General features: G+C 44.9%; 1 protein-coding gene across 5 annotated transcripts in view; it reads right to left on the bottom strand.

Annotated features, from left to right (window-relative positions):
- The window catches only part of GRIN2A (glutamate ionotropic receptor NMDA type subunit 2A), a 359,010-nt gene that overhangs the window by 27,838 nt on the left and 303,507 nt on the right, over positions 1-27,665 (bottom strand). For all 5 annotated transcript variants that reach the window (XM_058681141.1, XM_058681137.1, XM_004586751.2 and 2 more), the window contains 2 exons: positions 21,027-21,187; positions 8,239-8,426 (listed from right to left, as the gene is read on the bottom strand). In XM_058681141.1, coding sequence (XP_058537124.1) covers positions 8,239-8,426; positions 21,027-21,187 — 349 coding nt within the window. The remainder of the gene's footprint in view (positions 1-8,238; positions 8,427-21,026; positions 21,188-27,665) is intronic.

Here is a 27,665-nt window from a genome sequence, read left to right on the forward strand (position 1 = left end):
ACAGACAGGAAGAGCATACACCTTCAAGGCACTGGCAATGTGCAGGGCACTTGGTGGGCCAGGGGTCGGGAGGAACCCAAAGAAAAAGAGGCATCTAATGTGAGTCAGGCACTGGGCTAGGATATTTATTTTAATATTTATCTTCACATTTAATCATTAAGCAACTGATTTCATGATAAGTAAAAGTAGACTCAGAAAAATTAATTTTTCCAATAGCACACAGCTAGAAGAAACTGAAAAATCTGATTTGTGCTTGTGTTATGTTAAATCCACAAATGCTATAGACAAAGAGCTGAACGAGTTTGAAGGAAGATCTCTAGTATGGGGTCTTCAACGGAGCCCATGTGGAAAGGTCACATGATCAGATATCAAATCAAGCAATGCAGTTAGAAGGGGGAGCAAAAGTTGCATCAGAATTTCCATGCTTGCCCAACAAATTCAAGAGGGGTAGGAGGCATTCAATGATTTCCTTAGCAACACTGCAGGACCAGTTCTAAATAACTCTTAGAAGACAGCCTGTGAGGGCCTCTTGGGGAAGTACTGTCTGAGACTTGAGGTAGGCAGGGTCATGGTCACCCAGGCTGCAGGGGAGGGTGATCCAGCTCTCCCTGAGACTCACGCACCAGCCCAAGGATATTAAGCTGGGATGTGAGACAAGGGCAGTGCCGAGGATATGAGCAGCTCATCCAATGGCCCAGAGCAATTTGTGAGAATCCTAATTAGACACACAAAGAACTTCTGCAATCACACAAATACTCTCGACTCCAGCTGGCAGCCTGCAGTCCCTCACCATAAAAGACAGCCTGCATGCTTCAGTGGAGAAACAGCCAAAACAATAAAAGAACCAGGAGGCCAGCACGGACCTCCACAGAGTCAGAGAGCCCCTCCAGCACTCCCTGACTTCAAGACCCCTGAATGCTGTGACTTGTGGTTAGTGCTCCAAAACTGATGTCACTGGCAGTAGCGTTTCTTGTTAATGCAAGAGCAGGGCTTGGGGTTCCCTCAATCCATCATCACTCCAGATGGATTGTGAAACAACTTGTTGGCAAAGTGGCAAGCACAAGGGACAAATGGAACCCAATGTTCCCATCTAATTGAAATGACACACTCATATATAGTGCCTCTCAAACCTCTTCTATATGCCCAAATGTGATAGCACCATGGTTACTAACTAGGCTTTTTGCTTTTTGATTTATTTTTATTTGAAAGACAATCATGGAGAAAAGGAAAGACAGACACACAGAGAGGTCTTCCATCTACTGCTTCACTTCCTAAGTGGCTGCAACAGCTGGAGTTGGGCCAGTCTGAAGCTGGGAGTCAGGAGCATACTCTGTTCCTCTCACACGGGTGTAGGCATCTAAGGACTTGAGCCATCCTCTGCTACTTTCCCAGGACATAAGCAGGGAGCTGGATTGGAAGGGGAGCAGCTGGGACTCAAACTGGTGCCCATATGGGATGCCAACACTACAGGCAGAGGCTTCATGTACATGCCAGTGTGCAGCCCACTAAATAGGTTTAGGTCTGTGAGTCTGAAAAATTGGTTAAGTTGGTTAATCCTATTAACATAATATTAGTGTAAGAGATATATGCATCTATTTGAAAATATTTCATGCAATATTGATCATACATATATAAGTTCAACTGGACATCTTCTATAAATATGAATATGTAACAAATACATGTTTCATTTAATTTGTTTCATAAACTCAGACTAGATAGTAGGAATAAGTAATGCATCTTGGAGTTTAAATCCTTAACTGTGAAAACTGAGAAAAGTACCTGAGGCAAATAAAACTGAGAGTTTGGATAGCCTGACTCCCCGTGGCCTGGATGGGGCAAAGATGGTCAGCAGCCTGGCAGCGTTGGCGTCTCTGGTGAGCGTATAGAAAGGCAGGTGTCCTGAAGCAGAGTCACTGCTTTAACCAAGTCCCTGGGTGATCCCGGCTCACATCCAAGTTTGGGAAATGCTGCTGAGGTTCACTTTGCTTAACTGGTCCTCCTTGCCCTGCTCTGCCGGTGGAGACACCGTCAATGCCAGGGTGTCGCGTGTAATGGCTGAGGCCTGGGACCAGGATGGACAGCAGGGGCTCAGAGATGGTTTGCCTGCTGCAGAGTCTCATCACCATCATGTGCAATGTACAATATTGCCCCGACTAGTGTCTTTTTTTTTTTTTAAATCAGTCCCCATATATGAGAAGGGTTTTGACCTCTGGTCTTCCTTTTGGCTCCTCAACTCCCTGAATCATATAAAAAAATTCCATGAGATAGATAGGACCCCAAAAAATCCCTTGTGCACCTCCACTTAGAAGCCACAAATACCATGCTTGAAACCCTGGGCTTACTCAAGGATGACCCTCTTCTTTGAGTGTCACCTTTGAGGTGCCAGGGAGATAACAGAGCCTCAACAGAGATTTGCTGGCTGATGCAAGGATAAACAACTGAGGCCTCTATGAACTGCAGTTCACACTATTTTTGTCTAAACCCTCACTACACATGCTAGATGACTCATTCTGTCCTTTCATTTTCCATTTTAAAAAAAACATAGAATCTCAATGGGGTAACTGGCTACATTCATGGATGATGGCATTAAAAAGTTTTCAGTGGGCCCAGCGGCGTGGCCTAGCGGCTAAAGTCCTCGCCTTGAAAACCCCGGGATCCCATATGGACGCCGGTTCTAATCCCGGCAGCTCCACTTCCCATCCAGCTCCCTGCTTGTGGCCTGGGAAAGCAGTTGAGGATGGCCCAATGCTTTGGGACACTGCACCCACGTGGGAGACCCAGAAGAGGTTCCAGGTTCCCGGCTTCAGATCGGCGAGTATCGGCCCGTTGCGGCTCACTTGGGGAGTAAATCATCGGACGGAAGATCTTCCTCTCTGTCTCTCCTCTCTGTATATCTGGCTGTAATAAAAAATAAATAAATCTTTAAAAAAAAGTTTTCAGTGACAAAAATCTCAAAATTCACGCATAGGAGAGATCTTCAAACATCTCTTGGCAAAAATTTTATGAAAAAACTATACAGGGATTTCAAAAAGTTTTTGCACCAAACTAAACACTTCTCTCTCTTTTTTAAAAGAAAGATGTATTTATTTGAAAGGTAGAGTTACAGAGAGAGAGAGAGAGAGAGAGAGAGAGAGAGCAAGAAAGAGGCAGACAGCTCTTCCATCTGCTGGTTCATTCCCCAGATGACTGCAGCAATAGGGCTGGACCAGGCTGAAGCCAGGAGCCAGACTCTTCATGCGGGGATCCCAAGTGGGCAGCAGGGCCCACTCTTAGGCCATCTTCTGCTGCTTTTTCTAGGCATGTTATTAGGGAACTGAATCAAAAGTAAGACAGGTGGGTCTTGAAAAGATGCCCATATAAGATACCAGCATCGTAGGCAGTGGCTTGACATGAAACTCCACAACATCAACCCCAGAAAAAAGCATCCCTTAACTCCATTTTCCGTGAACTTTTAAAAGTCACTTTGCATTTTTCTTGACTGCTCTTTTTATCTCCCCAGACACACAAAACCACACATCCACATCATCATCATCGTCATCTCTACCTGTGTATCTAGACCTACAGAGATGCATCTACATATGAGTTCTTGCAAACCTACTTCTATTTTAAGATTCGATCATTTGAGTTCATATACTGTCAACCAACTGAACTACTGATCCCTTGAAGGAAAGAACCAAAGTATCTGCTTCTCTGTACATGCTGGGTACTACTGCTGGTTGCTGCTGACCAGTGCTTGTGGCCATTCCGATGTGTAGTGCCACCGTTTCCAGAATGATGCAGATTGCTAGCCATTTTCCTAGAGATATGTCTGGTGAGCTTCAGGCAAGAAGTTCCCTTCCAATAGTCAAGCACTGCACTCCGAGGTTATACTTAACACTGCTCCTTAGGAATAGTTCTTACACTTCTGACGCTCATTAGGCCCATAATCGTCCACTGAAGCAACTCTGTAACAAGAGATAAACACTGTGTGCTCATGGATGAATGATAATTAGGTGCAGCTCTGCACTGTGCCCTTTAGAGGTCTAATTTTAGAGCATAATTAATCCTGCTGAAGCTGCGTAAGATAAGTGAAATATTTAGGTAGCTGTGTTAATTCCTGTACTGACTCCTGGAGAGACACTCAGAGTCGGACATGGCCTTCCAGGAAGATTGTCTTCAGACGCCCCACTCCCACTCGCCCCATAGCAATGTCATCTTCTCTCTTTGGGCTTTGCCTCCAGATGGTTTCTAGGGCTGAGGTTGGGAAGGCACATTTCCCAACCCTGATAGTCTGCCAGGACTAAGAACCTAGATGTTCTGTAAGTACAAGGAGTGAACCTCTGGTTTGTTTTGGCACACTGACTATTTTTATTTGCTGTAAGGATGATGATCTTCTCTTGCTGTTCAGGATCACAACATTCCTTCTATACTGTTAACTTGAAAATGGCTGTACTGAGTAGCAGAGTTTTTCATGGCACGGAAATGATGATGATGAGGTGGTAACGGCCTTAAGAAGGAGGAATAAGGTGATGAGGGCAATCATGATGATGGTGATGGTAGCGGTGATGTGATGGTGATGTGATAGTGATGGTGATGTTGGTGATGGTGATGTTAGTGATGGTGATGGTGATGTGATAGTGACGGTGATGTTGGTGATGTGATGGTGATGTTAGTGATGGTGATGGTGATGGTGATGTGATAGTGACGGTGATGTTGGTGATGTGATGGTGATGGTGATGGTGATGGTGATGTTAGTGATGGAGATAGTGATGTTGGTGATGGTGATGGTGATGGTGATGTTAGTGATGGTGATGTTAGTGATGGTGATGTTAGTGATGGTGATGTGATAGTGATGGTGATGTTGGTGATGGTGATGGTGATGTTAGTGATGGTGATGGTGATGTTGGTGATGGTGATGGTGATGTGATGGTGATGTTAGTGATGGTGATGTTAGTGATGGTGATGGTGATGTCAGTGATGTGATGGTGATGTGATAGTGACGGTGATGTTGGTGATGTGATGGTGATGTTAGTGATGGTGATATGATGGTGATGTTGGTGATGGTGATGTTAGTGATGGTGATGGTGATGTGATGGTGATGTTGGTGATGGTGATGGTGATGTGATGGTGATGGTGATGTGATGGTTTTGGTGATGTTAGTGATGGTGATGGTGATGTGATGGTGATGTCAGTGATGTGATGGTGATGTGATAGTGACGGTGATGTTGGTGATGGTGATGGTGATGTTAGTGATGGTGAACCACTCACTGAACCACTTTTATATTACAGGAGTTTTGCTCTTTACGTATGTTCTTGCATCTCATCTTAAAACCAAGTTCATCAGTAAATATAAATGCATCCATTCATAGAAGCTTAAATCAATCCTAATAAAGATTATTGCCTTCACAAAAGCATTTATAAATGGGACATTACATTTAGCTCAGATATGGGCTAAATTATTCATTCCTAAAGGATCTATAAATCTAGATCAGCTAATCACTCTGATAGACATTCCATATAATTAAATACAACAGAAGTCTTGCTTAATTGGCCCCCTGCCAGAGTGAGTCCCCTGAAGTAGAGATTTTGCCATCTGCTAGCTGGGGGACTCACAAACCCTCTGAGCTTAGACTTTCTCCTCTGTAAAATGGAGCTGAGAAATGTTTACCTTCATAAGGTTGTCAAGAAGATTGAAGGAAACATGTTATGTGCATAGTGAAGTGTACAGCGACTGGCATATCTTGTCCCAAAAATATGCTAGCTATTTTATAATAGATATTGAAAGAGTGTCAACAATGATAGATAGGTCTAGGATTAAAAAATCACTTATTTGACAGGTACCTATCACAGTTTAAAAGTTCCCTAATAGGAGCTGGCACTATGGCATACTAGGAAGAGCTGCTATCTTTGATGTGTGCATCCCATATGGGTGCTGGTTCTAGTCCCAGCGGCTCCACTCCAGCCCAGCTCCCTGCTAGTGCATCAGGAAAAGCACTGGAAGATGGCTCTAGGCTTTAGGCCCCTGCCAGCCATGTAGGAGACCCAGAAGTTCCTAGCTTTGCTTGGCCCAGCCCTGGCTGTTAAAAAAGCTGGATTGTAAATCAGCAGATGGAACATCTCCCCTTCTCTCCCTTTTTCTTGTAACTCAACCTTTCAAATAAACAAATAAATAAGGAAATGAATGAATAAATGTAAAAAATTCCCTCATAAATACATCTCAACACCAACCCTTCATCCAGCCATGTATGATGAGACTTCATAAGGCTCATCATGGAGGATTGACTGAAAAGACAAACTTGTTTTGGTATGCGTACTTTTCAAAGTATGCATTTGGAATAAATTTCCTCAATCCAACTGCCTGCTGTGCTCAGGGCTTTGTGGTGTGTACTCCTCAAACAAGACCCCTGCTTGGTGAGTAGCTCATCTCATGTCAGAACTCCAATTCTTCAGTGTCCCCTCAGTGTCCACACCCCTTGCCAGACAATTCCAAGTCTCTTCTGTAAGAGTTTGTTGACCTTGGCCTGATTTGGCACACAGGAACGTGATGAAACAGAGACAGAAAATGTGTGCGTGTGGTTAGGTATAACTTCCATGCCTCTGAGGCAGCCAGAAGAGCTTCCCTTTGGCCTCAGAAGCAAAGCAAACACGCAGAGGTTGACTACTCGACTGACAGCAGGGATTAACAGCCACTGAACCCACCCCAGTCTGGAACAGAAGGGCTTCCCCATTCAGCCCTCACTCCCAGGAGTAAAATGCACGCTTGTTGTGTGGGCCTCTAAGATCTCGCAGCAATAGCTGACCAACACAGTCACAAGTCACTATTACACAGCGGAGAACAGGACCAGTGATCTGCAGAAGGTACAAATGTCCTACAGGGAATGCAAAGAATCAGATACTCGTTTGTGAGCTAAACATAAACCAAATTTAGATGGTACTGTGAAGATCTAGTGCTTAATTCTCGGAGCAGAGAAGCAGAGAAACTGCAGGAAATCACACCCTCTGTCCAAATGCACGCCAACCATGCGGGCTAACCTCTGCTCAAGTGGCTCACCGGAAGGTTTTCCTTTCAGCTCTGGTCAGGCACAGCACACGGTAACCACCTCTGAACAGCCCCCACCTGTTCTCGCAGGGGCCTTCTGCCCTAGGCTCCTTTGTATCCTGCTCACATGGAGCAGATCTCTGGTGCTAGCCTGAGATCTGTGGTGGCTTTGCTGTCATTAGCTCAGTGGCAGCAATCCCAAGGGAAACCGACCTGCCATTCAAGTCTCGGCAGGACTCTAAAAGCCGTGTCAGGAAACTCCAAGCTGTGGGGAGGGTTTTCAGACAGAAGGAAACGCTTTGGGGACAGCTGGCCCTGGGTGGATGTACAGTTTCGTAAGTGCCATAATCCCATTAGACTGAAAGCCGTGTGAGGGTGGATGGTTCTGTGCTAGTTAAGCAAGCAAGGGGTGAATTGTAGTGAAAGCCCATGGGATCTCTGCTTACCAGTCTTTTGTAGAGATATCTTCTCCATCATCCCTTTACAAGAACCACAAAGATTGATGCAAAATGATTGCACTCTTTAGTCACCCCCGACGGGCTAAAAAAAATGTCTCTAATCTCAGATGCACCGGCAAATCTTCTTCTGCAGTTTGGCACTGAGAATTTAGAGACTAGAGAGCAGGACTTACTATAAGCTGGTCATGGCATACCCGAGAGCAAGGTTTCTCCACTGTATCACCCTAATGTTTGGGGGTGTTGAGGTGTGCGGGGCTGCCCCAGGCATTGCAGGATATGTGCCACCATCCCTCATCTCTGGCCTCTACCCATTAGGCTACAGTAAACAGCCTCCCAGACCATGAGCACTGAAGATGTCTCCAGACACTGTCAAATGCTACCTGGGGGACACAATTTCCTCTCTCGCATAGGGAACCGTCTCATTAGAGAAAGAGAATCAACAGGTTCCCACTGCCAAGGCAGCAGGCCTGACCTGGTTCCTGATTTTCTTTGAACCTATTTGTTCAACTCTGTGTTAAATTTACTGTGAATGCTGTTTCTGCATCCTTAAAAGAATTTTTTCTTTTCTTTTTTACATTTAGCAATCTAGAGTTGGCTTCCATCATAAACAACCTAAATAACCATGTCACTATGTCAGAGGTGCTTAAGCTCTGTTAGTAAGCAAACTCATGATGGCCAAAATCCACAGAACGCCAATTAGAAAACACAGTGCAAGAGTTTCGGCTCCTCCACCCAAACCAGGGGTTCTCTGGGGGGTCTTACCATCACCCACAAACTGAAGCAGGGCCAGGTCAATCTGCCTCTTCCAAGGGGAGCCCTTCTGGAGGGCAATACCGTAACCCGTGGTGGCGAAGATGTACCCGCTCCCGATGGTCACCAGTTTGCAGCCTTCATCCCGCCCGGCCTTGTAATTCAAGACTGCCGCATCGTAGATGAAAGCGTCCAACTTCCTGAAAAGACAAGAGACATGGGAGTCATGGGAGCAGCACCCGAGGCCTCCCTTTCTTTCCGGCTGGAGCTGATGGCTCACGGCCACTCCATCCCCTCACCATAAAAAGGATCTATTTTTAATGAGGAGATAAAAGCCAGAACCTTTTCTCTCCGACTTACAAGAGGCAGCTAAATAAAGACATGCAGAATCCATATACCCAAGTGAGTAAACAGTTGAGTTGGTGCTGGTTCGCAAAGTGCCTGTCCTTACCACTCCCAGTTATGGAGAGCAGCGGCCTATTTAGCAAAGTTTGCATTAGACAGACAGAAGCCACAAAGGGGCAGGTGAATTTGGTAGTAGTATGGAATGGGGATAGGGATGAATTAGGCATGAGGTCTTGTCCTCCCCAAAGAATAGTTTGACTCTATATTTACACTTCAAAACATTCGTGTGGAAAAAAAAACTGAATTAAAAGATGAGTTTATTTTAGTGCAAAATAATTTTGAAACTCATGAGATGCTTTTTCATAATAGTCCTCTTCTGTGAACTTTAGGAAGACACTTTGAGTTCCAAAAATTGTTCCACGATTACTTTTCAAACCAATAGCACAGAAAAACATTGGAAAATTAGAAGTATCTATAATAAAATAAATGGACAATAAAATTACATAACCCAGAATTCAGTAACTCAGAGGTAACTTCTATTAACATTCTGAAAATATTGTTTGGTGCACACACACACACACACACACACAACTTCCCCTTGAGGGGTTGGGAAGCTTTTTCTGCAAAGATGAGATATAAATGGTTCTGGCATTGTGATCTCTAAAATCTCTATTTCAGTTACTTAACTTGTTATTGTAGAGTGCAATGGGCTGAACTATTCCCCAAATTCTTTTGCTGATGCTGTGTCTGACTCTTTGCAGCCACAACTGTTGCAGATGTTAAGCTGAGGCCCTACCTGGAATAGAGTGGGCCCCTTGTTCACTAGGACTGCTGTGTTTTCACAAAGGAGACGTTGGGCACAGGTATGCACACAGGGAGAACATCGTGTGGAGTGTACCATTTTAGTGCCACAAGCCTAGGAATGACTGGAGGCTGGGAGAGATGCAACAAATGTACAGAGAGTTGTGTGACACCTGCTGACACCTTGACCATGGTTTTCCAATCTGCACAATCGTGAGCAGGAAGTTGCTCTTAATAAGTCACTCAGCGTGTGGTGCTTTCTGGTAGCAATGGTAGGAAGTAAACACCTAGCACCAAAGCAGCCCCATATAAATGCACACCCAAGGGATACAGGTAATACACACGCAAGTCAACGTGGCTCCATTCTAATGAAACATTATTTACAAAAACATGTGTTCATAGGCTGTAGCTTGCCAACCTGTATTTTAACCTTCCAAATCTAACTGATTAGACCACCCCAAGTATTTCACAAGGTTTTTTTTTGATCATTTCACACAGAGTGAATATATTTCCATGCTAATAAATGTAACACTTCCCGTCATCTTTTGATATATTTATTCTCACTGAGGTATAACCCAAGAGCAATAAAGTGCCAAATAAATTTGTATACAAATGCACATCTCTGGAATCACCATGCAGTTCAAGATTTGGAATTCAACCACCAACTTGGAAGTTTATATGCTCCTACCAGTCAACACTCCCCTAAAAGCACCCCCAAAAGCTCTGGTTGTGCCCAGCCAGTGCCTTCCTCCCTCTAGTGAGCGTGTACTCTCTCTCCGAACTTGAAAAGTTAGTTGACAAGGCTAGAACACGGGAATGAATGTCTCAACTGTAAAAGTAGGTAGGAAAACTAAATCGAGATTACTCAACTTCCTGATACTTTCTCAATTTTATTGCCTTCCTCTAACAAGGAAACATAAAACAGTGAAGCGAAGAAAAATAAAAGTGGCAGGCAGAGGATGTAGAAGGCTGCAGCCTTTTAAAGACAGCTGCTGAAGGACTCCCTGTGGGAACAAAGCTGTTTGGAAGGTTTACAGCATCATTCTTCATTCTCCTCTGCCTGTGTGGTTTGCTTCTATGATGGTTCGCTGGGGGTGGGTGAGGGGAGAACAGGACGGAGAAGGTGGGCAAAACGCTGAGGCTTATCTCACTCACAGAAAGACTCTGATTTTGTCCTAAGACCAAAGGATCAGAGATAGGTGGTAGGCTTTGAGGTTCGTAACAGTAGATCAGATTATACAAGCAGCAGCCATAGCAGAGAACTGGGCACTGTCAGAGCTGAGGAGTTAAGGGCAGACAGACCTGTTGGACATCTAGCGAACCCAAGGCTAAGGGAAACTGGAAAATGTAACACTGGAGACCAAAAGCAATTTGTGCGTGTCGGCAGTGCATCCGGGGCAGTGAGAGGAGTGCAGGAGCAGTGCCGAGAAGTGTTCTGGGGCCTTGTCTAGGCTGGGGTGACAGTGCAGCCCCAGGGAAGTCACTTGGTTCTACTGGAACTATCGGGTTCTTGTCTATGAGATGGTTGAGATGCTTGTGGTGTTGTTCCTGCTGAGGCACTTGTCCCTCTGAGGCATTCTGTGAGTCTGTAGGCCAGTGGTGCCCCTTCTGGGGGCTATCAGGAGGACCACTGCACCTCTGTGGGGTGCGTGGGTGATGAGGACTGCAGACCCTGCGTGACACTGCTGTTCTTGGTAAAGCTGAGGTGTCTGGGAAGGGAGGGGAGAAGGGAGGGGAGGGGAGGGGAGAGGACTCTTCAAAAAGCCTAAATGTAAATGTACACACTTGTTTGTAGCAGCAGTCCACTTCCAAGGCCATCTCTTGGAGCCCAAGAAAGAAGCCCAAAGCTTCTCTTGAAGCCTTTCCTTCCTGTGATAACAGACCCCATGCTGATGCACGGCCGGTACAGAAATGTGAACGTGTGTCTAGCAACCCTAAGAAAATTGCCCAACAGCAGTTTAAAACTGGTATTTTATGAAGAGGCACAGATTTCTGCAAATCAGCACCTTAGTTCATGACAAAGCTTGAGCTGAGCACCAAAGAGCCAAATGAACAGAAAATATATATATATATATGTATACATATATATTTTTCTCCAGGAGTAGAGTTTTCAAACAGGGCATGGTGCTGTGATGTCAGAGAGTGGGCAGTGGCAGAAGACGCGATGGGTTCTGGGCCAAGCACTTGCAGGTGCCTTGGGGGTGGAGGCTCAGCTCCAAGTTTGCAGAGGGCTCTGCCATGGAGGGTCACAGATGGGCCTGAACTTCTGGGATGGACTCTCTGTGTCACTGGAGCCACAACGGAAACACATGGATGCTTACATATGAAGAAAAACGCAGAAATGCAGGAGCTCAGCTTCTGCCTCCCGTCTAGAACTGTAGGCAGCTGTAGCCCAGGTGTAATAGCTGCGGGTGAGCTATGTGGTGCAGACCACAGGGCCTCTGTCGCACAGTGTTTCATGAAGCCATTCCCGGCACTGTCCACACATCCTCCCACCAGCATATCACGAGGGTCCAGCAGGGACATATGATTATTACTGTTATCATTGCTTTGTCTGAGAGCAGACCAAATTCTGAGGGTTCCAAGTTCTGTTACACAAAACCCTCCAGGGCAGCACGGTGTGACAGAACTTTCTGTGATGTTACGAGTGCTCTGTGTCTGCATCATCTAAGGTGGGCTTGTGCCCACCATGGGAAAGGCTGGGGCAGCAGGGTTTGGGGTTCTGCTCACTGCTGAACCATGAAGGTCTACTTTTGATCTGGCTCCAATTGAAAAAAAAAGTTCCTGTTGATTAAAAGAAAAAAAAAGCCAATAAAACACAGAGGCTTGGGGCAAGGGTGGGGCAAGGGGCCTGTGATTGTGGAACTTGGTCTGCTCTCTGTAAGATGAAGCTGACAGCAGGTGCCCTGGGAGGGCTGTTGGGAACAGAGTGTGGTTACAGAGGTCAAGTGTCCAGCACGGAACGAACAGAACACATAGATGCATTCAATTGAGTTCAGAGAGGATGGCAGTGGGGCTCACACATTTTATGTATCTCATGTGACAAGTCCCACCCTGACTGGTTTATGTGCCCCACCTCATTTTATTCACTCTTACTGTGCTGTGCTGGGTGCCCTGCAGCTCTTCCCATGGTCAAGTGAGGGCACTGAGGCACTGGGTAGGCATAGTTACCCAGTCTATTAAGTGTCAGCTGCAGTATTTGGACCTACAGAAAGGCCAGAGACATAATCACTATAACCATATCATGCTATTCATCAGAGTTGAGGAATAAATGGAGGTAGCTCTATTACTCAGGAAATCTAAACTGGAGATTACAGCTATAAATCAAATCAGATGTTACGAACAAAGGGGTCAAGAGGAGACCCGGGAAGTCAAAGAGATTTTGTGGGGTGGCTCAGCCTCATCTGAGTTTTCCCAACTCTTGCTCAGCTGAGTAAGGATCTGGGGTTACCTCCACAGAGAATTCTACCCCTTCTTTTCAGGAGGCATCAAATGCCCAGGGTGTCTTGTTTAAGGTCAAGGGTAAAAACAACAACAAAACGCCCACTACAGACCCCAGGTGCTTGCAGGTTTGAGTTGCAGTAGCTGGAGACATGGTGATAGATGAGCTTGCAGCTCGGTTAAGATTTGGTAGAGCAGAAGCCAAGGGCCAGTGCTGGACCAGGGCTGTGGAGTTACACAGTTGCTGGACATCTCGCATTCACTGGGAGAGCACTCAGTCCATCTCTGCTCAGACAGCAAACCATCTTCTTCCTGTCTTCCCAGGTGAGTACTTCTTCCTCTTGGTAGGATGCAGCCCAGCGGTGAGGGTCTGTCTGTGCTGCTGTGCTCCGGCCTAGGGGGCCAACATCTTTCTCCATGCTCTGCAGCAGCTGCACCAGACGAAGCAACACCTCAGCTACCTGATAAAGCATCAGGCCTGGAACAGAACTAGAATCCCACTTCAGTGCCATATTGTTCCCACTGCATGACACTTGCTTGATCCAGAGGTATCTGGGGGGAGGGCTGTGTGGATGCCACCATCCTCAGTGTCACCAGCAGTCCTCCAGGGATGCCAATGACTGGGACTGATGGTAATTAAGAAGGAGAGGGAGAGACAGGTCCTCACACCTGCAAATGTTCAAGGCCGCAACGGGAGGAGGGAGCTCACATGCGCCCCCTGCTGCTGAAACCCAGCAGCTTCCTGTTCCAGCTCCCAACAGCAGCTTTCTCAGATGTATACCTTTGACCTTGTTACTTCAGCCACTTGGTCTTGCTCACACCTGCATGGTCAACTCAGAGCCCCGAGATTACTGTTGGAAAACATGATCTTCTCCACACAAGGACAAGAAGGACAAGACCATGCTCTGACCTCAAGGCCTTGTGGCTTCCTTGGAGATGGGGACTTGTATTGTCAATCTGTCTGACATTTCTTAATCTAAAGTTTCTGGTTTTAGCTCATCATCCCCTTATGCATGTTTTCAGATGCTCTCTGGGGGGGGGGGTCTCTGCACATTTAAAGGCTAATTATACAGTTAAAGTTAATTATTCATCCATTAGTATTCAAGGAGCATTTAACAAGCCAACGACTTGTTCTGATGAATTAATGGAAGCAGAGCATGCATGAGTATGTCTGAGTGTGTGTGTATGTTAGAGGTCTGGCTCCAAGTGTTACTGAATAAATACCCTGTTTGATGAGAATTCAATCTCCTTTTGTTAAGGCCACATCAAAACCTTGCTAGGAAGAGAACTGCTCCAGCACAAAGAGCCAGTCAGTGTGTGCCGGCCCTGGGGGAACCCTGGCAGGGTGCCCCTTCTCCAGCTCTGTGAAATAAGGCCTGGTCCTGGGGCCGTCTCAGCTCCAGTTTTCTCGAGAGTAAGATGGAGAAATGATGGGCTGGCTGCTGGAAGGATGGCAGGGAGGAGGTTCCGGGAAGGCAGATCGTGGTGAAGACAAGGTCATCATGCAGAAATTGCCATCAGACAGACAAGCAGCAGCAGGGTCCTCAGCAGACACCTGGACCCAGGACTGCTGTGGGTAAGAGTGCACAAGGGTGCCCAACAGTGTGCCACTGAGGTATGGCAACTGGGGAAGCGCCTGCTTGGCAAACACACGCTCAACATGTAACCTGTACAGGACAGTCTAAAGCTGGCTTTAGGAAAGTTATCTAATATCACAAATTGACTCTGATTTTGGCAATATAAACTTTAAAACCGGGGGCAGTCATTGTGGTACATCAGGTTCAACTGCCATGTGTCCCATCAGCATCCCAGATCCTAGTGCTGCTTCGAGTCCCAGGTGCTGATTCTAATCCAGCTCCCTGCTCATGCAGCTGGGAAACCAGTAACTAATGTCCCAAGCACTTGGGCCTCAGCCACCCATGTAGGAGACCTTAATGAAGTTCCAGGCTCCTGGTCTCTTCCTGATCCAGCCGCAGTTGTTGTGGCCACTTGGGGGAGTGAACTTATAGGTGGAAGATCTATGACTGTGTAGGTGTGTCTGTCTGTCTGTCTCTCTCAATCCCTCTCACACTTTGTCTTTCAAATAAACAAAATAAAATCTTAACAATAAGCTTTAAAACAAGCATTATAAGAATACTGATGAATTTCCCATAAGGAGGCAATGTCCTGCTCAAATGCCATTAGTTTAACTCACAAAGTTGATATCTTGCACAACATAAATTGCTTACAATTGTTTTGGGTAACTATGCTTACTGGAGTCAGTACTTCTGTATTCGAGTTCTATATAAAATTAGATTTGTCTATCAGCATTTGGGTCACAAGAAATCTTTGCTAATTTATAGCTTCTGCAATTTTTAATTTTCTTTTGGATTATTATTTCTACCAAGTCCAAGTCTCTTGGGTCAACTCTGTGCAGAGATTCAAAATCAGCCAAGAAGGCTGGAGCCATCTATGGATTTTTAGTCAATAACGAGTTTTACCCCACTTGCTTTCAGCTGTTTGTCAGCTTCATTTGCATTGATTATTTCTCCCAGTAATATCACCAAGAGCTGGGGAAAATGGATTGGTGGCTAATATATTTTTTTTTTTGAGCTGAAAAACTCCTGAGCAATTCTGTAAGATAGAGAAAGAGGAAGACACAAGACAATTAAACAAAGGTGGGAGGAGCCAGAAGATGAGCTCTAGGCAAGAGCAGGTGCCACATAAAAATAGGGAGATGAGAGGCAGAAAGAGGCAGCAGGAAAGAACAAAGGTGGGGAAAAGAGAACAGGTGGAAGGACCAGCAGAAAGACGTGGAGGGAGAGAGAATAAGCAAGAGGGCCAGCATAGTGGGTGTGTGGCTTGGGACACCCGCTTTGCATACTGCTCCTAACTCCAGCAAGCAAGAGTTTTTGGGTCCCTGCCATTCACATGGGAGACCCAGACTGAGTACCCTGACCTGGCCTGAGCTATTGCGGGCATTTGGGAAATCAATCAGCAAATATAAGCTTCTCCACTCTCTCTCCCTGAGTGTATCTCTGTCTCTCTGCTTCTCAAATAATAAACAAACAAACAAAAAATTAGGGCCTGGTGTGGTGTTCTGGTGGCTGAGGTCCTCGCATTGCATCCGCCAGGATCCCAAGTGGGTGCCAGTTTGTATCCCGGATGTTCTGCTTCCCTTCCAGCTCCCAGCCTGTGGCTTGGGGAGGCAGCAGAGGATGGCCCAGGGTCTTGGAACCCTGCATCCATGTGGGAGACCTGGAAGAAGCTCCTGGCTTCGGATCTGCTCACCTCCGGCCCTTGCAGCTGCTTTGGGAGTGGATCAGAGAGGGTCTTTCTCTTTGTCTCTCCTTCTCTCTCATTTATATATAAACAATTTTAAAAGAAGGATGTAGAGAAATTGCAAACAGGAGTAACTAAAGGACTGAAGGTGGAGGAAGAGAGAGGATGAGAGTGAGCACAAGAGAGAGGTATACACACTGAGCTTGCTGACGGCTCAAAACATTCACAGAAAAATCACTCCAACTTTCAACTCATGATTTCCATGAACTTCTTAAAGCCCCCTGGTCTGTCTCTTGCTATCACACCCCAATCTCCACCATGCATCCATGACTTTTCCTCTTCTCATGGGGAGGAGAAAAGAAAAACAAAGACATTTTAAAGTTAAGATGTGTTACTCAGTATCATGTTTTGTGTAGTACATAATGGACCATCAGAAATAATCTAGCTAATTGTGATTGAATAATGAATAGTCACATTTATTATCTTGCTAAAGTTGTGACTCAAACCACTAGCACTGGAGAAGGATCGACTCTGGACACCCTGATGCATGTCCATGCCTGTTTCCTCCACTGTGGCTGGAAATCATGTTGGTGGGTCAACCGTCTCTTGGGGTGGTTATGAGCAGTACCCAGCAGGCAAATAGTGAGCTTCCAACAGGTATAACCTGCCATATAGGAAGACCTCATTCAGTACCCCTAGCAGCTCGGCAGCTGATGTACAATGGGGTAAAATAAGGTTTAAATGTATGAATAAAACGATTTGAGTTAAGTGAATTCAGATGCAGACTGGCAGCAAGGGCCTGGGGGAAAGTCAGAACACAGATTCTGAGGTTGCCAAGGAAGTGCTATAATTATGTAGTATCCCAAACTGAAACCTGAAAACTCTGAGTAACTACAAAAGTGGTGTTGTCCAGAAGATAAAAGCCAACCTTAAAACAAAAGCAAGAACAGAAACACAAGATATCACCCAACAGTGCTGTTCGCGTACATAAGTCTGGGAGAGTCTCCTGAAGTTGCTCTTGAGAAAGATAACAACAATTTGTAAATAATTCTTTCCTGGGGGAGTCCATCAGTGCTCATCAGGGCAGGAGGAAAGTTAAGTCAATGTATATTCCTCTAGCTCAGAGTCATGTCATCTACTCACTGCATGTAGACACTCCTCAACAAAAGCTTAAAGATTTAACGGAAGAAACCAAAGCCATCGTCATTGGCCTGTTGATTCAACTTATGTAAACAGTACATGTGGGTCCACAATTACAAGCCGGAAATTCAGGGAGAAAGAAAAAATTATGTTTGAAGAATTTCCTTTTCTGATTAGCATTAATGATACTTGTCCTACTAAAAATTCATTAAATATAAAATACTATGAAGGTTATAACCCCAAACACGTGGCAGCATCTGTGAAAGCATCCTGATGAGCTTTGTCTCCTTCCTTCCTCCTTCTTCCCTTCTCCATCCATCTTTGAGTTCAAAGGATTTGGATCACTCTTTATTCAACTCCCTCCCCACCATTTTTTCTACCTACCACACTTTTATGGATATCCTTGAAAATCCTTTAATATTGTTTTAATTGAATTTAACAGGAAGCAACTCCAAGTACAAAATAAGGAAAAATGTCTGTATTTTTTGTGTTTTTTTTTTTTTTTTTTTTTACTTTTCATTAAGAAAAAATCCCTGGTGCTATGTTATGACAACAATTATTTGGGGGGATTTACTTGCAGTGTGGGGGTGGTTCTCAGAAACCAGGCCACTGTCAATCTGATTTCTCTAGAGATGGTGCTATTCCATTTAGGGCAGCCTACTGAATGCCAGTGTCTACACCAGCTTTCAAACGCCACAGCTGGAAATGAACCCGTGTGTGTTGTTCCATTTAACGAGTCATATATAGCAAGTAAAATCAAATTTGAAGGAACTTGCTCTGCAGAACAATCAACTTCGCAGAGCCCTGGCAATTCCAAACTGACCCCTGAGTCAGTTTCTCTTGGGAAGAAAATGGAGTTGCTGTGATTTCATCAGCTGTCAGATTGTCAATTAATTTGGTATTTGTTCTATACATTGTGTATGTGTGTATGTGTATATATACATGTGTGTGTATATATATAGTTTTGATTTTCAAAAAAATCATGGAAATGATATTAAATGATGAAATTATTTTCATGCAAAACAGCTTCTAAATCCACGCATAACTTTTTCATATTGTACATTTTCCATGAACTTTCAGAAGACCCCCTATATGAACAGGTTTCAAAAATGTCCCAAAATAAATGTATCTTTTAATCAGACTTTCCACGAACTTTGTAACATATCACCAGCAAGCTCAAAAGACAAACAAAAACCTGTGGGAAAAAGCTTTGCAATCATCTAATAAATAACAGGCTCATTTCTCCAATGTGAACATCAATAGAAGACCAATAAACCAATAGGAAAATTGGCAAAAGTTTCAAAAAAGAAATTGCAGATGATTCTTGATTAAATATAAAAATATGGCTACAGTTTACTATTAATACGACAAATGCAAGTGAAAAGGTATGTTGGCACTTCTTAAAATCTGTAGTCTTAGTAAAATTTTAGAATATTAATGATTGCATATTGTTGGCAAAAACTATGGGGAAGCACAAAAGAGTTTATTGAAAATGCATTTTGAAAAAATATAAGTAGTATGAATAAGTATATATAAGTATTATGATAAGTATTTTGAAAAAAATATACCTTTGCAGTAACAGAAGCTTACCTTTTAAATCAGTTTTTCCACAAACCAAAGTGCCTTTGTAGCCATCGTGTATGTCAATGGTTTAGGTATGAATTACCTTAGGAGGAAAAATTGCCTATATCTGTGATAATTAAAATTATATGTTGCCCTTGATCCATTATTTCAATAAGTTTATTCTGCATCTATGTGACAGATCAAAGAATAATCATTGCCCCATTGTTGGCAGTAACAAAATCCTGGAAGCAGCCCATGTACCCATTACTAGGGATTGACTAAAACCAGCATGATGCATTCACATAATGGGAGATGGTGAATCTTAAAGACATAACCTCATGGCTTTTTTTATGGAAGGAGAGACTGGAAGGATACTCAGTAAATGTGGTTACTACAGGGAATATTAGGAACTTCTGTTCATCTCTTGGTATCCTTTTTGATTTTTGCATCACATAAATATATTACCTGTTCAAATTTTAATTAAACAATGAAATGAAGAGCTTGTTAAATGTGCACATGGTCACTCCCTCCCGGTAACATTAACCACACTAAAATTGGATTTCTAAGAACAGAAGGGTGTGTTGACTATTGAGAGAGAGGGAGAGAGAGAGAGAAAGTCATACCACTTTGGCTCTTATTTCTAGATTTAAAGTTAACTGTGCAAAGCATCCTCCACATGGGAGACTGAGTTTACAATCAGTGAACCCACCACCTGCCTGACTTCGCTGAGATGGATGTTATAATTATCATATGGATTTCTGAAAACAATTTATACCATCTGTATCCAAGGATGATTTCCATTTCTCTAATACTTTTCAGTACACACACACACACACACACACACACATATATATATATATATATAAAGAGATTGAGGAAAAGAAAACAACTCATTTACTCCTTTTGTGCTCTGAGTAACAAATGGATGAAGAGGCAGCCAGGCGACTGACTGCTATTGTTTCTAGGCAGTCATTCCCATTTGTGCTCAACTGCTCCAAAGCAACACCCCATCGGTGTGTGGTGGTTGGAGAACCACAGTGGAAACAAAATCCCATGCCACGGATAAGCTGAAATGCAGGTTATCCTGCTGGATGATCAAAACTTCTCTTATTAAACAGTGTCTTCACTGAAAATCAATCATATCCAATGGAATCCCTTTCCAAATGCATTTTACACACCCTGGACTTTCTAAAGCGTCTGAGCAATGGGTTTTAACCTCTATGACAAAAAAAACAGCCCTAACAATCAGATGCTGTGAACATGACGGGCACTATGCAAAGGTCTTCCCATCGTATTTTCGCTTAGTTCTCACCAAATCCTTATGGATGAGGTCCTATTACGATTCCTAATTTATGTACCAGGCTAGGGAGGATTATGGAAGTGTCCGAGGCCATAGGACAAACGAGGAGCCGTGGAGATTCCAACCAGGGCACTATCTCCACAAAGTCTTATGCTACCCAAGGTGTTCTCTTCCTTTCACAGCTCCAGCCATCAAGTGCGGGCTGTACACCCCCAGGAATGCCCAGCAGCACACAAGAACACCAGCCGTGTCTTTGGAGAGACGACTCGAGTTCTTACTGCTTTGTTCTCTATATTTTCTTTCCCTTTTATCAATGTTGTACACGAGGCTACTTCAAAGAGTTGGTGGAACAAGGAATTAAAAGATAAGTTTACTTGGGAATGAATTTATTTTGAAATCCATGCTTACGAAGGGTCTTGAAAAGAAAAAATGAAAAGTTGAGTACTATTAAAAAAAAACTACGCATGGAGCTCAAGTGTTTTTTTTCTTACATAAAAGCAAATTTATCTTTTAATTTAGTCTGCAGGAATTTTATGAGATATTCTCATACAAGCGTTCATATAAAGCTGTTATCAGTGTGCTGCACCGTCCCAAACCACTCCTGCTAAAAATCTTTGCTTTTGCTAAACTTTCAACCTTCTTACATCTTTCTATTTAGTTTTTTTTTTTAATCCCATGGAGTTGGGCCAACTTCTTTCTCTGGTTAAGAATCCTCTCTAGTTTGCCGTACAGCAAAACGTCATGGATTTGCTTTCCCTCAGTTCAATTCCAATGGATGCTCTGATGCTCCTCAGACACCCAAAAGCAGCCCTCCCCTGGGGTCCATCTGCATGGCAGCCGCTCTTCAGAAAACAACGCAGGCACAGATAAGCACCTAGGCATAGGCGCCCATTTCTGTAAGGGTTGTCACCTGGCAGGCCTGCCAAGAAACGAAAAACACTGTCCTTACCCCGTCTTCAAGCTGACCAAGGCATCCTCCACACCCTTCTGGTTAAACTTGGTCATGTACTGATGCATGTAGGGATAGTTATTCCGGATGTTTCTCTCTGTACTTCCATTAGGCACGGTCCCAAATCGAAAAGGCGGGGAATAGTCATGAGGTCTCTGAAACTAAGTGGGGAGAGTGGAGGGGGATGGGGAAGGAGGGAGAGGAGAGAGAAGGCAATGGCAGAAGCAAGACATCAGCAATGTATTGTCTTGTGTCAGAAGTTAAACGCATGCCTCTATCAGCACAAGTCAGACAAAAACCAGTCTTCTCTGTCTACTTAATGTTGTCTTCTACCAGCTCCCCAGCTCCTAGCACACAGCCTGTAAGGTGCTCAATAGATGAGCTGTATTAATTGTTTCGGTATCATTCCAGGGACTGGCACAGTGCAGGGCATGCAGTGCTCACCAAATGCTGACTGAGCTGGAAGGAACTATGTCGGTCCTATCCATTTATCCACCGTATGATGCAATTTCCTGTGATTCATCATAAACTCCATTTATACTTACCTTCATATCATCCAGGAAATGATCACCGCTGCCATCCCTTCACCCTCTGCTCATTTATAAGGCAGCGTTCACTGTGTGCCTGGCATACCCTGGGCATAAGGCCTGGCCCAGGGAAGGCCCCATGAACTGAGGTCTCTACTGATGACTTGCTTCATGGGGTCGCCCATGTCCTGCATGGTCCTTTGGCCAACATCAAGGCATTTGGTTCATGCTCCCTGAATCTTCCTTGGTTGGTTGGAAGATACTGCCACAGTATTCATGTTGCAGGTGATTCAACCTGAACAGAAGTCAGGAGAACTGGCAACAAGGCCCAGAAATAAATATAACAAAACTACACAGCCCAGAGCAGTGGCTACAAGTGTGAGCTCCCGTTTGCAGACTAGTAAATCAGATAATATCACTTAAAATGTAGGGCCTGGGCCCAGTGTGGTAGCCTAGCGGCCAAAGTCCTTGCCTTGCATGCACCAGTATCCCAAACGGGCACTGGTTCTAATCCCAGCGGTCCCGCTTTCCATCCAACTCACTGCTTGTGGCCTGGGAAAGCAGTCGAGGACAGACCAAAGCCTTGGGACCCTGTGCCCATGTGTGAGACTCAGAAGAAGCTCCTGGCTCCTGGCTTCAGATTGACTCAGCTTTGGCCTTTGCGGTCACTTGGGGAGTGAATCAGCACACAGATCTTTCTCTCTGTTCTTCTCTTCTCTGTATATCTGACTTTCTAATAAAAACAAACAAATCTTTTAAAAACATGGTAGGGCCTTGGGCAGCTGACCCCACTTCACCACAGTCGCACCTATTTCTCCTCAGTAGAGTGAGGACCATAACAGTATTTTTCCCTTGTGGGATCACTATGAAGATTTGAAAGTATAACATTCATCAAATGATTCTGTCTGTAACAGAGCGAACGCTCCAAAATAAACCACGGTTGCTTCTCATGTCTATATTCTCTGAGGCCTGTGAAGTAACCTGAGCCTCGATTTCCCATGAAATAAGGAATTCTGGAATGCAAATGTAATGGTGATGGCTGACTCTTTTTTTTTTTTTTTTTTTTTTTTTGAAGACTGGGCAAAGAACTTTACAAGCATCGTTTGGTTTGATCCTTACAATAGTTCTACCAGGTATCTCATCTCAGCAGCTCCACCTTTCTGATGAGAAAACTGAGACTTAGCGAGGATCTACCAGCTGTTTGAAATCGTATTACTAGCAAGCAGTGGTCTGGCATGTTATCCACTTGACCACAGTCTAAGGTCTTCAGTCTCTCTTCCTCAGAAAACAGCTGCTGACGCCCTCCTCATTGAGAGATGGAGATCTGGAGGGCCTCCAAAAGAGACAAATGCGCGCCAGGTCAGTGTGAGACCAGGCCGAGTATGTAGAGCTGGTCTCCAGAGCCAGAGACTCCCAGAGAAAGTGTCTGCGTTTACCCGAGAATCAGATTGACCAGCGGCATGATGTTTTTTGCCATGCTCACACTTCATTTCACCGTTAATTAAAATTTCCAGTTGAAAAGAACATTTCCCCTCCATTGGGCTGGCAGTTACCTAAGATGCAGCCACACTGGGTATGAAGGAAGTGGCTTTGCGTTTTGTCCACAGGATCTCATGCTGCCAAGCGCATTTTCCACTGGAGATGTGTGTGTGGACACTTGTGTGTGGATGTGAACAGCAAAATACTTTTTGCAGCTCTTCTCCACACAGGATCTTCATTCATCACCGAGAGGGGGCGGGCACAAGGCCCAGGCTTGTTTGCCTGGCAGTCGTCGGCTCTAAAGGAGCAGTGGGGACGGCCCTGCTCATGAGTCTCATGGTTGGAGCAGCAGTTTCCAATCCCCACAGATCCCTGGAGATGGCCTGTTTGACTAAATGCCGTACACTTCATTCCCCATCTGTTGCATGGCTTTTAAGAATTGCTGTCTTTTCTGCCTCTGGCTTGCGCAGTGATAGCAGCAGAGATTCAACCCCTGGGATGGTCTCCACGCTTCTCCGGCCTGGACAGGACCAGTTCCCATAGGCTAGTCCTGCCAGGACCTTTCCCTCCAGAGCTTTGAAAAGCATGAGTTCCCATATGCTCTCCACCACTGCCCTGTGTACTTACCTGCGACTTTCCAGTACTTACTCTTTCCATGTGTGATATACTGCTATCTATCATGTTCAATTTTATGGTCACGTTCTTAATTAATTTCATGGCTCCCCAGAGTGCCATGCTCTACAGCATATACGGGCTTAGGGGACACGGGTGCTTGTCTAAGCTGCAAACCCTACACTGGTGACACTGTTCATGTTCCTTACAAAAATGTTTGGCCGGGGGAAATGTTTCCCCAGGCAGCTCCATATATGGAAAGGAGGACATGTACCAAGCAAGCAGCATTGCGGGAGGGTCCACTGACCACAAGGACGAAACAGCATAACACAGTTTGGGAGGGCTCTCTCAAGACCCCTTTGCCATTCCTGCAACCGGCTCTGAGAATCCAGGACCAGCTTTTCATCTCCCACACAGGGGCTGCTGCTTTGGGATAAGTTAACGTAAAGTCTGGGCCTTGGGGTCTCCGTTTGTATTGGGTAATTAATCACAAAGCACTGGAATGCCACCTCGTCTCCTCTAACGTGATGATTCATGCCCTCTGAATGCATCCATTCTGTCCAGATTGGAGGACTGGATTATTTTCAGTTTTTCTTTTTCCCGTTCAACATGGAGTGGGGTGCAAATTGAAAGGTCATGCAAGTGCGTAAGACGTGGTGAACTATGATGATGGAGAACGTAGAGATGTAGTGCTGGGACTCGGAATTTTTGAGGGAAAATGCAGCAAGTCAGCGGGACATTCCTGTGTTCTTTTTATGAAGACATTTGGCACCTACAGGCTTTGTTCTAGTGCAGTCTTCCGTGGGTGCAGCTCTGTGTGCGTCAAACAGGTGTGACTTTGAATAAACACTGGATCAGCTTGGAGGCATTGAGGATATTCCTTCTCCCTCTCCTTTCTCTTCTTTCTTTCTCTCTCTCTCTCTCTCTCTCTCTTTCCTTTCTTTCCTCCTTCCTTCCTTTGTTTCTCTCTCCGTCTCTCCCTCACCTCTCTCGCTCCCTCCCTTCCTTCCTCCCTTCCTACCTCCTCATTCCCTTTCTCCTTCCCTCCCTTCTTTGTTTCCTTCCTTCCTCTCTCTCTCTCTCTCTCTGAAATAAATAGGTGCATTAATAGTTCAAAATACAACAAAATATGAGAGGACTTTGAATGTCCTCACCATAAGGATTGGTAAACATTAAACTCATAGAAATGCTAATTAGCCTGGGTTGATTTCATCTAATAGATGTGGACACAGGGATCAGAGCAACCTAAACATGTATCTTAAACATGTACTAAGATCATGTTTCCATCAAACAACTACAAATGGGTAAAAGAAGAGAATGAGGGTATGGGGGAAGAAGTGGAAAGGAGGACAGACAGGGAAACCCCTTAACACAGGCTCACTCACTGTGATCACAGGCTCATTCACTGCCTGGCACAGTGGGAGGACGGCTGCTAATCCTATTACCTTCCCTTTATTAGGAATTAAGTCCTGGGTTTGTTGGCATAGCACAGGCACACGGCCATTATAAGGTAAGCTTAGGGTTTGAACCCTGGTCCCATGCATAAATCGGGTCTGCTCTTCCCAATTCTTTAATATGCTCTTTGGAGATGGATTTCTCATATCCAAGTGGTGGCCAACATTCTGGGGATACTTCCTAACAATCCCATGATTCCTAGGAGAGCCCTGACCCATGAATTCACCTATTTCTGAGACAAGTCCATTCCCATTTGAGCATACCACAAGCTCCAAGTATGCTTGCTTCACAGCAAGTATTAAAGGCTTGTATTTTAAACTTGAGTTGTTACACAGGTATTGCTGATAAAAAAAAAGAAAACAAAACCAAACAGTGCATTGAATTAAAATAAATTGATTCAATATATATTTTTACCTTGCAAACTTTCTGGGTGTTGCTGCTATTAATCTTCTGGGAGCATTTAGCTTATTTGCTCCAAGAATTTCACTGTTTATCTAATTGTATCAAACATTTAATTAAAAGAGCTATCAGTTTGCCTCTTATGCTCCAAGCATGGAAGCTGAACTGGGTCTCTGGAGGATGTGGTATTTGTTAATGCGTATTTCCAAGTCACAGAAGGTCACTCAAATTATTAGTGGTTTTAATTAGTCTTCACACAAGTGGTCATATTATTTGGACCCAAAACTACATAAGCAAGGGATATTTTTGTCCCACGTTGCCTTTGAAAATAGCAACAAAAGGCAAAATGTGCTGCCCGATGCTTTCTTGCAAAACCATCTCCCCAGCACTAGGTTCGTGCTGCTTATTCTATATTTCCAATCACTTCTAGGAATTGCATTTTTGATTCCAACATGTGATACTCACGCAGCGGCAGAGGATTTTCTAAACCACAGGACACAGCCACAGGCACTTTCCTTTCCTCCTTGCTGTGGCTGTGTTTCCCAAATTGACAGGGAGGGAAAGGAAAATACTAGTTCATAGCAGAGAAGAATCTGGAAGCAACCTTTTTGGACTCTGCATACCAGCCTCGCTAAAGGGTGTGTGCTTAGGTGGCTGTCTGCCAGAAGCCAGGCCTGAGCCAAAGCTTTGGCTGAACACAATTTACTAGGGAAGGGCTCTAGGGGTAACCAGGCAGGGGGCAGGAGGAGGAAGCTAGAGAAGACCATGTCCCAAGGTCTCATTGATGCTGAGCCTATGGGGATTCCTACAGGGCAAACTGCCTGGAGTCCATCCTGCTTAGAAGGGAGCAGCTGGGGGGCTGGTGTCATGGCTCAACAGGCCGGTCCTCTACCTTAGATGCCAGCATGGCATATGGGCATTGATTCGAGTCCTGGCTACTCTACTTCAGAGCCAGCTCCCTGCCAACAGCCTGGGAAAGCAGTAGAGGATGGCACAAGTCCTTGGGCCCCTCCCTGCACCCATGTGGCAGACATGGAAGAACCCCTGGCTCTCAGTCTGGGCTGTTGAGGCTGTTAGGGGAGTGAACCAAAGGATGGGATACGTGTCTCTCAGTCTCTCTCTGTAAAAGTCTGCCTTTCAAATAAAAACAAATAAACTGTTTTTTTCTTTTAAGGGGGGTGTGGAGAATTTGGGCATTTGTACAGATTCACCATGGATTACAGATGACTGCAGAATTAAAGAAGCAGACTTCCAGCATTCACACTCCTGCTGTCCAGCGGTGACCATCCCCTGAGGGCCCTTGGGCTCAGCCTTCATTAGCCAGAGTGACCTGCAGGTGGGGTGGGAAAGGAGCTCCCAGGAGGTACAGGTGGCTGGTATCAGGGGGCCATCACGGGATGCGCTTCTCCCACCAGCCAACAACTATGTCCTGAGCGCCTCCTCTGTGCCACACACCTTTATCACAACTCCATGTCTGACATCCTCTTCCTGCAGGCCAGTTTTAGTCTCCTTTGCCACACCCATGTCTTCTCTCTTGATGTTTGCTTTTATATCATTTATTTCTTTAGCTAGAACATAGGTTTCTCAGGATCTCAGTAGACCAAAACAAGCCTCTCTCCAGTTTGGGTGTTTTCCCTGAGACCTGAAATTCAAGGGCAGCCAGCCAGAAGGAGATGGGGGGCAAGTAGGGGGCGGGGGAGAAGAACGTTCTAGGCAGTGGATGAAGAAAATGCAAGGGCACTGAGGTGGAAATCAGCCTAGAGCTTACACAATGGAGAGGAGACAGCAGGGCATGGGGGGAAGGGAAGGAACACGCTGGAGAAGCCAGAAAAGTAAAGGTGTTTTATGAGTCCTGGAGGGCACAGGGGGCACGTGAGGCCCCGTGCTCACACGGCACCTTTGTGGAGATGACCCCAGCTCTCCTCCCCACCGTTCACAGTCTTGCTCAGCAAGACTTTGTGCCCTTTTCCCAACACAGGGTATATCATCGATGCGCTGTAGAGCTTTTCACGGACTAATTTTCCATTCAGCAGTTTGCTGATGAATGCCAAATGGATATCTGTAGACTTGTGTCAACAAGATATGACAGCGAGGCTTTCTAAAGAGAAGCAAATTATCTTCACATTCACTGAATGGAAAGCGTCTGCAGGGCCGCCAGCTCCACACT

The sequence above is a fragment of the Ochotona princeps genome, chromosome 24 (assembly GCF_030435755.1).
Source record: "Ochotona princeps isolate mOchPri1 chromosome 24, mOchPri1.hap1, whole genome shotgun sequence".
Taxonomy (NCBI): Eukaryota; Metazoa; Chordata; class Mammalia; order Lagomorpha; family Ochotonidae; genus Ochotona; species Ochotona princeps.